An 11,314-nucleotide genomic window follows, 5' to 3' on the forward strand; every position below is an offset into this window, starting at 1 on the left:
AGATGTTTCCCTGCTCAAGGGATATGTTGTTCATTTAGTCATTACTGTATGTGTAAATGATAATGGCACACATAATAGAATGTTATATCTGTGTCTGTAGATGTTTGCGATCTGTGATAAAGTATTGCATCCAGCCTCCAAAGAGGTTGTCACCCCAGTGACAATTTCAGCTGTATTGTAACAGTTATCTTAGAGTCTGCGACAATTCCAGCTGTTATCTGTGTAAAATTAAATTTAGATAAGTGGTAGTATAAATTTGTTTAGTTCATAAGATCCTTAACTGAAGCTGAAACATCCTCTCAATTAAAGCATAACAGTTGGAAAATTTTATTCATTGGAACTCACCCAAACTTTTAAAATGTAAAGTTGTGAACTGCATAGCTCGTGAAGTCATTATGAGAGTACAAGCTGTAAAACAAGAAAAATGGAAGTGTTAATGCTTTTACTTAAAGATAATCTAATGACATATAGACATATGAAACATGAGCATACTGATGGATGAAGGAGCCTATTATGCAATAATAAGATATATGCCCGGATCATGTTGAAAAACATTTTAGAAACCATCTTTTTGCCATCCTTTCCCATACCCTCCCATTCCCTGCACTGTCCTCTTTTTATCTGGCTTATGCTCAACTGCATTCCATGAGATAGGTATGCTTAGTGAACAGTAGTGTGTGTGCATAGGAAAAAGTGATAATGAAATTGAAATGGTGGCAAGGAGGGTGGCTGGTAGGAAAGAAAGAGGCAACAGAGGATAGGCATCATTTTTTCAAATGTTTGTATCATCTTGAGGTTAGTTGTTTGTGGAGGATATAGCTGTTATTTTCCTTCTACTGTGTAGTAACTTACAGCCTAGGTGGAACAATGTTTATATCCATTTGTCAACAGATTATTGTTGTGAAGTACAGAATTGACCACATAAATATTCTTATTTGTTGATCATATTATTCTTTTGTATTTTGCAGTTGCCGCGTGGGATTAGCCGAGCGGTCTAAGGCGCTTCAGTCATGGACTGCGTGGCTGGTCCCGGCGGAGGTTCGAGTCCTCCCTCGGGCATGGATATGTGTGTATGTCCTTAGGATAATTTAGGTTAAGTAGTGTGTAAGCTTAGGGGCTGATGACCTTAGTTGTTAAGTCCCATAAGATTTCACACACAGTTTTGCAGTTTTTTTTCTCTCCCTTGTTCTCCACTCATTGTGGTATCCAACAGAGAATATGTAATAGAATAGTGTGTGTAACTAGCAGGTCAGCATCATGTTCACCTTAATAATCTTTTTGAGATGTCTCTCAGATTGGCATTGGTATTGTCAAATTGAGCTTTAAATACAGCATCTCCCAAATATCAGTTTGATGTTAGTGAAGAATATTTTAATCATGACATGGACAATTTGCTAAATGAGACAGTAAGCCATTGACAGTAGTGGTTACTGTCTTGAACAGGAAAAAAAAACTACCAAAATAACAAGAAGCCATGAAAAGTTAGGAAACTACAAAGTAATATGCTTAGAAGTTAGGTAATCTGGCATAGCCGTTAGACTCATATTTTAACTTCAGAAAATGTAGTTTGAGCCATACTGTTAGGAAAGAGGCGTATGCGAGACCAAAATCTTTAATTTAAGAAAATATCCTGTTATGGATATGCCACACGGTACTCACTAGTATTTGGTTTATGTTCCTAAGTGAAGTATTGAATAAATTTTTATGGAGTGTAGTATCCTGTTTTCAGAATTGGTAAGAAAAATAAAGCAAACAACAGTACACAAATATAGCTGAGATTAAGATAAAATAACCAAAAGTGCCTTAAGATAACATTGGTGCAAAAGACACTTTTGTGATGTAACACACATTTTCTAATCACCAGCTGAATATCCACAGCTCCTAGTGCTTATGATGGACTAAGAAGGAATTGATATAAAGTTGTAGTTGAAAATAAATTGACTTTAATTATAGGTATATAAGACTGTTCTGACAACTGCCATAGACTGCAAGTAAAAACTGAAGACCAAATAATACTCAAAATATGTTCCAAATGCTGCAAGCTCTTTGGTTAAATATCTGTTACTGCATATTTTTACAAGACTTTTTGTCATGTAGTTTATAGTTAAATTATAATATGGCATTAGTGATCTGAGGGCATTGGAGGAGGATAATGTGATGAGTGCACTTCTGTAATACAAAGAAAAAACATTAGATATTCCCTTACACTTTCAAGAAAAATTAATGCCTACTATATTTTGAGAACACATGTGCATCATTTCTTAATAATGAATTATGCAGTATTTCTATCAGATAACTTCAATAGAGAATATTAAGGCTTTATTACTTTCAGCTGTAGGACATAATAATAATAATAATCAGTGTACTCTTGAGGTGGTACATTTTGCAGCAGTATGTTATATTTTGGTAGCCACTTATAGAAAAATTGAACTTACCTCTTACCAGCAGTTAACTGTTAGGTCTAATGGATCTCACTGCCCAGACAAGTTTGTTTCTATCGTGTGTGTCACTACCCTCAGAGGCATGCTTGACCTGAGGTCACCTTTATCTAATCAGATGAGGCTGACTGAATGTAAAGCTGTTGCTTATAATAACTTCTGTTTAAAATGAAAATTAGCTGTTCTTCCAGAAGTAATACTGTGAAAAATACACAGTGCTTATCTAAAACCTGGATTCATAGATGAAAATTCAAAACTGTTATAGATCACTACCACAAAAAAACAGTTATGGTAATTTACTGTTGAGTGCTGCTTATTGTAGCCATAAATGAAACCAAACTGTTTCTCTCTCCATGAAAAGGCACTTGTTCAATGTCTAATCAAGGTACCGGTACTATAACTTTTCTCCTTGTGGGCTCTCTTATACGGGGTATCTGAGGAGGAGTGGTCAGTATTCAGAAATATGACAGGAACAAAAATTCAGAGCAAAAAAATCAAATAAACATGGACTCTAAAATACACACCTTAAGAGCTATAAGCACTTGTTCATCTTTGTTACTATGAAACGCACCTCTTCTACTACACCAGTGCTTATAACTCTTAAGGTATGCATTTTGGAGCCCATGTTAACTAGACAATTTTTTATTGTCCGTCAATACTACTACCTTCCAAAATATGGAAAGCATAGAGCTCTTGTAGAAGAGGTTTGTTTCACAGCATTTAAGATGGAGGAGGACATTGAAGCCCACATAACAATTGTGTCACCAGTGAAACCCCCAAACTATGTGCAGGGATTTTAAGACAGCATCATAAAGTTGAAAGTACAGTTGGTAAGCTGTAGAATAAAAGTTGAAGAATAAGTTTTTTTTTTTTTCAGATAGTAACCAACTGTGTTTCTCCATGTTGGGTACTTGGAGAAAAACATTTCTGAAAACAGGGATCAGACTGAATGCCAGATTGAAAGGTAAACTAAGTGTCTTGATTAACAGCGAGGTCATTGACAAGTTGTACACAATTTCTTTGAAGTCTCATCTAAAAAAGAAGGCATTAGATAACTTTTTGTGTACTTTTTTTTTCGATATTTTATACTTTCATATGTTTGATCATGCCCTAATTTGAACTTACCTTGACAGGCTTGACCTAAAATCTTCTTTTCTCTAAATTCATGTTGTTTTTCCCATTCTTGTTATTCTATTCAAATAATTATGATGCAAGTCCTATACCATGCTCTTTATCTTACATATTTTAAGTCTAGGTGAATAAACACTAAGATGCAATTCACTACAAGAACAATCATGTGCAAATTTATTTATTTGTTTTTTAAATCACAGGTCATGTTTGTACCACCATCAACTGCTATGCAGATCTTTGATTGCTTTCAGTTTTGACTGTTGCTAATCATTTAAGGTACTATAAATTTTCAGTTCCAGTACCCGTGTAGATACATGCATGACATTCCTTCTCACTCTAGATAATGTCAAAACCAGGAACTGATCACCAAAACTCAATATATAGAATTTAAATATTCCTCAGAAATTCTGTGTACTAAGTTCTGTTGTTCAGGTCATGTTTTCTGACATTACGTAAAGTGAAATGGAATGTATATGTATCAACAAAGCTACTATAACTAAAAATTTCTAGTACCTAATATGATTAGCAACAACTGAAACTGGTAACATAAAGATTTTTGAAGAAGTTGACGGTGCTATGTGATTTTTTCATAAATTTCATCAAGTCATGGGAGGACTACTACTAAAAATATTTTGTACACAAGGGATATTCTGAAAGTAAGTTTAGTCATTGTTTTTGAAAGAGAAGGTGGTTCATCAGGTGACACAAACAAATACCATAAGAATCCACATCTGGTTCTAGTTCAGTGACAGAACAAGTGTTAGTAGAGGAGGAATGATGCATGCACAGAGTGCATGGTCACCAGTGCAAGCGCCTGATGTTGTCTGGTATGAATGGGCATATGGGACTAGTGTGTCTGTCATCTGTGAATGCCTGCAGACTGTGTATGGTGAAGAGGTTATGTCTCATAAAATGGTTGGTTGCTGATTTTGCATGTTTAGAGAAGGACTTTCACTTTATCCCTACATCAAAAGCTGCACTTTCCGAGTGCCACTTCCAAAAAAATGCTGAGTTGTAGCAGACTGTGAAATAATTCCTTGCATCACAAGGCACCGAGTTTTTATCAGACTGCTTTCATCAAACTGATTTCACGCTACATGAAATGCCTCAATATCAGTGATGACTATGTTAAAAAAAAGTAGGGCACAGTATGCAGTTCATGATGCCATGGTGTATTTGTTTTTTAGCAATAAAGTTTCCATGTGAAAAATGATGACGAAACTCACTTTTAGAACATTCCTCACTTTGTTATCACTGTACATAAAATTTTAGTTTTCTGTTCTATATTCAAACTGCTAACTTGTTTAAGTGAACTATTGCAAACAAAAAGTTTTTAGAATCAGCATGATGTAGAATATTCTCTGAAAGGTATGAGTATAGATACAGGCATTCAGCAAGTAAGTCCCTAGACAGGTGCAACCTGTCTTAGATATTTTTGGTTGAAAAATTGAGTTTTTCTGTCCAGCATTATGAGTCGTTGGCATGTTTGTCGTAACAGAAGTTCAGTTAGCAAAAGAAATAGTGGTATTGATAAGCTTGGCTTCAAAGTAATTTCCTACCCACAGAATCCTTGATTTTAGCCCCATATGCTTTTTTTATATGTTAATACGAACAAAGAATGAGAAGGGGAATGAGAAACTTATGCAATATGTAAACACAGTGCTAAAAACAAAATCTCTTTTTTCTGAGGAGCTGGTCTGAACTATATGTGTAGCTCAACAAAGTGTGGGAACAATGTCGGCAGGACTAGTACACCATTGGTTACAGAGTGCACACAAGTTAATTTATACTTTTACTTGGTTTACCTCTTCTAGCAGCTATTTACAGTTCTACTACTACTACTACTACTACTACTACTACTACTACGTGATCAGGCCCAGTGGACCGCACGCATCTACAAGTTTCCTCCTCCACTGTATTCTGTCCATTGCTGCTATCCGCCATTTGTCCACATCTATTGACACTTGGTTTAAATCTTCATGGAGTCCATTCCTCCAATGCTTCTTGGGTCTCCCTGGTGGTCTCTTCCCTGTAGGTGTGAAATCCAGGAGCTTCCGAGGCCATCTGTGATCCTCCATCCGGGCCAGATGGCTGGCCCACTGCATTCGTTTGGGCTGCTGGTATAGTTCCTCAAGCTCTTGGTTGTATCTGATTCTCCATTCCCCTGTATCTGCATCCAGAACTGGACCGAAGATCTTCTGAAGCACTTTTCTATCAAAAACAAGGAGCTTATGGAAGTCCTGTTTCCGGATACTCCATGTCTCACAGCCATATAGAACAACAGGCTGGATCAGGGTTTTGTACAGTCGAATCTTGAACTGTCTGGAGAGAGATTTGTACCAAAGCAGTTGTGCTAGGCTGTGGTAAGATTGGTTTCCTGCTTGTATTCTGGCATTGATTTCTGCTTCACATGACAAGTTCTCAGTGAAAAGTGCCCCTAGGTATTTGAATTCTTGCACTCTTTTGTAGGAATGGTCCCCAAACTGCAGTGATTGTAGATGATAAGCAATCTGACAATGACCACGCGTCATAACAAGGTACTCTGTCTTGGCTTCGTTTATGTTTAGCCCAAATTTGCCAGCAGCCTCCTTTAGTGCTTTGGTCATTTGCTCCAACTCCTCTTCCGGCCTAGAGAATAAACAGATGTCATCTGCATAGGCTAAGTATGCCAGTCTTTTTCCTTCGATTTCAATCCCTTTGTTCTCTTGGAAGGTCTCGCGTACAATCTTCTTGAGGGCAAAGTTGAACAGGATAGGGGACAACCCATCTCCTTGCCTGAGTCCAGTCACAATTTCAAACTCCTCAGTTACGCGATTTCCCATCTTCACCTTTGCACGTGTTTAGTTCAGACAGATCTTTATCAGATTGATGAGTTTCTCTGCTATGCCAAACTCCCTTAAACAGTTGAGGAGGCTCTTGTGATGTATGCAATCATAGGCCTTCTTAAAATCAACGAATAAAATATGCAAATCTTTACCATATTCACCCAGTTTCTCAGTGAGCTGTCGGAGACTGAAGATGTGATCTACTGTTGACCGTCCTGGCCGGAAACCTCCCTGTTACTCCCCAATCACCGATTCTGCCACTGGCTGAATTCTATGTATGAGGTAATTGGACAGGATCTTATAGCAGACGTTAAGCAGGGCGATTCCTCAATAGTTGTCACATTTCAGTTTGTCACCCTTCTTATGTATTGGACAAATCAGAGCTGTTTTCCATTCTCCTGGTAGTTCTTCTTTGGTCCATATTGCCTGTATCAGTCGGTGTATTTTTTCTGCAAGTTTCTCTCCTCCTGCCAGGATCATTTAAGCCTGTATTCCATCTTCACCTGGACTCTTATTCTGTTTAAGGTGTCTGATTCTGGTTTTTATCTCATCCAGGGTAGGTGGGGGATAGTCTGCATCAGCTGTAATTGGGTACTGGAAATCAAACTGCAGTTTGGGTTCATCACGATTTAGCAGCTGTCGAAAGTACTCTTTCCATCTCTCAGCTATGTCCCTATCGTTTGTCAGGATCTTATCATGGGAATCTTTGACAAATTTCTGCTTGGCCTGGTAACCTTTGCAGAGGTAATTCACCCTCAGAAACATGTCCCTAGCCTTTTGTCCTCTGAAGTCTGTTTCTGCTTCAGTGATGATATTCCTAATGTATTTCCTCTTTGCTCTTCTCAGAATTGCTTGTGTAGTCTTTCGGGCCTCCTCAAATTGTGCTTTGGCCTGTGCCAGATTTGTCCCCTTCAGCCATTTGTTCCTGGCTTCCTTTCTCCTTTCCAGGGCATCTGCACATTCCTTTCCAAACCAGATATTCTTGCCCACTGGGTTTCCCATGAGTGTTTCCTTTGCTGTATCCCTAACTGAGCTCTGGATGTTTCCCCACATTAGTTCGAGGTCCTGATTTGCATCCATTTCACTGAGTGCTTCGAAGCGGTTACTAAGTTGCAACTGGTATTGGTCTTTGTTGCCTTCTCTTTCAGTTTCTCCACATGGTACCTTTCCACTCTTTTTAACTTAGGCCCCGTTCTTCCTTTACACTGTATGTTTAAATGGCCTCTGACCAGGAAATGATCACTCCCATCTTCGGCACCCCGCACTGTCTTAACATTTAACACCCATCTCTTGGCTCTGAGATCAATGGCAACATGGTCTATTTGATTTACAGTTCTCCCATCTGGTGATACCCAGGTTCCTTTATGTATGTTTTTCCACTGGAAGTTTGTGCTGGAGATGAACAACTCTAATGATGTAGCGAAGCTGATGAACCTAACTCCATTGTCATTGCTTAGGTTGTGTAGACTGTGTCTACCTGTTGTGTCTTGGAATATTTGTTCTTTCCCAACCTTGGCATTCATATCACCAAGGAGGATCCTCAGGTGTCCATTTGGTATAGCGTCCATCACTGCCTCTAGCTGTGCATAGAACTCGTCTTTCACTTCACATTCGCGCTCCTCCGTGGGAGCATGACAGTTCACAAAAGACGCCTTAATATGCTTTACGTCCAGTGTTAGAACAGATATTCTTGGGTTGACTGAAACGAATTCTGAAACATTAGTGGCCAACGTCTTACTGACACACAAACCAGATGACCTCGTTCACAGGCTCCATACAGAATTGTACAGTTTTCAACATCAATGCTCCCAGCATTGTCCCACTGGATTTCTTGCAGTGCAACTAGGTCTAGTTCGTACCTCTGAATTTCCTTGACCACACTGATTGCAGCTCCTGTCTTGTACGGGCTCCTTACATTCCACGTTCCAAACTGTATACCGTTTCTTTGCCATTGACGTTGTCTATTTTTGTCAGTAATGTTCCGAGGCGTACTTGTAGTCTTGAAAGCATGTTTAATTTTTTACGGAGAGAGGGTGCTGGCCTCCCGTCCAACCTGCGGTGTTACCCTCACAGCTTACAGGACTGCTGGCTTTTCTTAAGGGGTGGGCTCCCCTAAGGAGTTAGGTTATAAGTAGGAATAAGAAAATTGGAAAGATGCCCTTGGGCCTCGAATCCTAATACCGTTGGGGTTGAAAAAGCAAGAGTTGGCCAAGGGAGGCCGACAGGGAAGGAGAAAGGAGGAGTCTGACACAAGTAAGTGGAAGCAATGTCAGACTCAGCTCGGGTCCCCGCGGTCGCCACCCGCATACCTGGGGACCTATTTACAGTTTTAGTTTCAATTATTTCTGAATCCTTCTATTGGTATTATTTAAGCCTCTCTCTTTGACACTTCTTAATTACTGCTTAAGAGAGTCAGAAGCACTGAGAGCAGTGCCTATTACACTGCCTAGCTGAGAACTACTTTTTTTAGCTAAAACAGTCCATTCCTTTTAGATACTTTCTATTAGTCTCTGTGCAATTCAAGAAAGATAGCAGCCAGTAATTGTTCCCTTCATGTTAGTGGGAAGTGGCACAGAGGTCTACTTTCAGGCAGCCACATTGGGTTTGTAATTAACTTGTCAGAAAAATGTGCAATCATGAAAAGTTCATTTCGATATGCCACCTATGCATTTTTTATGAAAACTATTGCCAGCTTCATCAGTCACCCATGGTGCCCAGTGAAGGAGTCCTTAATTTCAAAATTAAGTATCTCAAACACTAAGGTTGACAGACGAGTGCAACAAATTGTACAATTATAGTGAAAGCTATAAGAATGTTGTGCAGCAGGTGTATAGAAGTTTCAAAATAGTTCATAAATCTGATAACAGATGCTGTTGTATGCTGTGCAGCTTGTACAGTATTGGCATGCATAATTAAACTTGAGTCCTCTGCAAGCAGCCTTTGCAATTGTGTCACAATATTTTCTAAATGTCTGCCATTCGTAGTCTGTAGATTGTGCAAACAAACAATGAAATTTGCCATCACATTCAACAGAAATGGATTCAGATGCCACGTAGATGGCCAATTAAAGCTCATCCTGCATGGTGGGATGGTTCTGGTAGTGTGTCTTTCAATGTGCCCCACAAAAAGTAGCCCCTAGTAGTCAAGGTGTAGGAATGGGTACAGGTATTTCATCCTGACTAACATTTGGCCATTGTTGGTTGCTCTCTGTTTCATTTTCTTCCAGTATTTCTCTCTCTGTAGTGACGTTCAGCAGCTCACTGAAATATTAAGCCCACTGATCTAAAAATCTGTTCCTCTCCTCCTGTAAAATTTCCTTCCTTATCTCTATGGAATACAGTACAAGACTGAACACCTTCCTTCAGTTCCTGAACTCTCTTGTAAAATTTCCTTACTTGGCTATTATATTCTTCTAACTCCATAATCCATTTCTTCTCTAATTCTTGTTTCTTTCTTCTACAAATTCTGTCTATCTTTTTCCTTTTCTTCGTGAATTCTTCTGTATTTGCTTGGACAGTTTTTGTCCGATTCATAAGAAGAAGGATAAAGCAAATTGTGAAAATCACTGTAGTCTCACTTTATTCAGTATTGTGTACAAAGTATGAGCCAAAGTCATTGGTATGAGACTTGCTCCACTTACAGAAGAAGTATTTGGAGTTGGAGACAATCAGTGTGGGTTTTAATGGGGCAGATCAACAACTGACCAGATCTTCGCTATAAGGCAAATAATGGAAAAGTGTTATGATTATAAGGTGGAAGTAAATCAGCTTTTTGCAGGTGTCAAACAGGCCTATGATAGTGTTAAAAGGAGAAAGCTGTATCAAACCCTAATGGAGATGGAATTTCCCTACAAGCTACTAATCAGACTGGTATGAATGACCCTTAACCAGCACAAAATGCCAAGTAAAAGTAGAAGGAAAAATCTCTAAAGAATTTGTGGTAGCCAAGGATTATGACAGGGTGATGTATTATACACATTACTCTTCAACATAGTGTTGGAGAGGGTGATATGAAAAGTGGAGACTGATAACCCAGGTGGCACGCTGTTTAAACAAAATCTAGCATATGGCGATGATCGATGATGTTTGTTTGCTGTCTAGAAGATTGAAAGAATTGTGAGAAGGATTTGTAGACTAGAAAAGGAGGCAGAGCAGTTGTCACTCGAAGTAAATAATACCAAAAAACAGTATCTCTTTGCTTCCAGGAAAAGTACTGTTGTTAAAAAAAATATATTAAGCTGAATGGAGGAAATTATGAGACATGTGTGAAATTCCAACACCTGGGAGTGCTGGTTACAGGGGATAACAGTATAAGAGAAGAGATAAAAGCAAGGATTTTGGTGGGAACTAGCTTACTGAGCCCTGATTAAGATCTTTCAGTCGCACAGCATGAGCAGAAAATCAAAAGTGACTTTCTATCACTCAGTCATAAGGCCAGTAGTAATGTATGGCTCAGAAACATGGACAAAAATGGTATAAGAAGAGGATTTCTTGGAAAGATGGGAAAGGAAAATATTATAAAGATTTTTGAAGATTTGAGGAGTCGGGGCAATGGAGAATATGGAGAAACAAAGAATAGAAAGCACTGTACAGTAATAGTGGCTTAGTTGCGGAAATCAAGTGTAACAGACTGAGATGGCTGGGGCATTTAGAGTGAATGTCAGAGGCTATATCTGTCAAGAAGGACTACAGAGCGAACCCAGGTGGCAGAAGGTGCAAGGGGAGGCCCTGCAAGTGATAGCTGGAAGACGTGGAAAATAATCTGAGAAAGAGGGGAGTAAGAAGATGAAGGAAATGAGCAGAAGATTGTCAAGATTGATCATCAGAGAGGCCAAGGCCCTACATGGGCTGTAGCACCATGGAGTAAGTAAGTAAAGAGTCAGGTTTTTGGACAAATATGGAGAGCAATCCATCCTTGTGC

The 11,314-nt window shown here is 39.0% G+C and overlaps 1 protein-coding gene across 2 annotated transcripts in view; it reads right to left on the reverse strand.

Moving 5' to 3' along the window:
* Window positions 1–2,529, reverse strand: part of LOC124605387 (phosphoenolpyruvate phosphomutase-like) — a 51,294-nt gene extending 48,765 nt beyond the window's left edge. Inside the window, exons 1-2 of one of the 2 annotated variants that reach the window (XM_047137030.1) lie at window positions 2,436–2,529; window positions 346–408 (exon numbers count right to left, since the gene is read on the reverse strand). In XM_047137030.1, coding sequence (XP_046992986.1) covers window positions 346–394 — 49 coding nt within the window. In that variant the 5' untranslated portion in view covers window positions 395–408; window positions 2,436–2,529. The remainder of the gene's footprint in view (window positions 1–345; window positions 409–2,435) is intronic. The other variant, XM_047137039.1, reaches the window with a different exon arrangement.
* Between the last annotated feature and the right edge of the window lie 8,785 nt (window positions 2,530–11,314).

The sequence above is a fragment of the Schistocerca americana genome, chromosome 1, assembly GCF_021461395.2.
Source record: "Schistocerca americana isolate TAMUIC-IGC-003095 chromosome 1, iqSchAmer2.1, whole genome shotgun sequence".
NCBI classification, from domain to species: domain Eukaryota; kingdom Metazoa; phylum Arthropoda; class Insecta; order Orthoptera; family Acrididae; genus Schistocerca; species Schistocerca americana.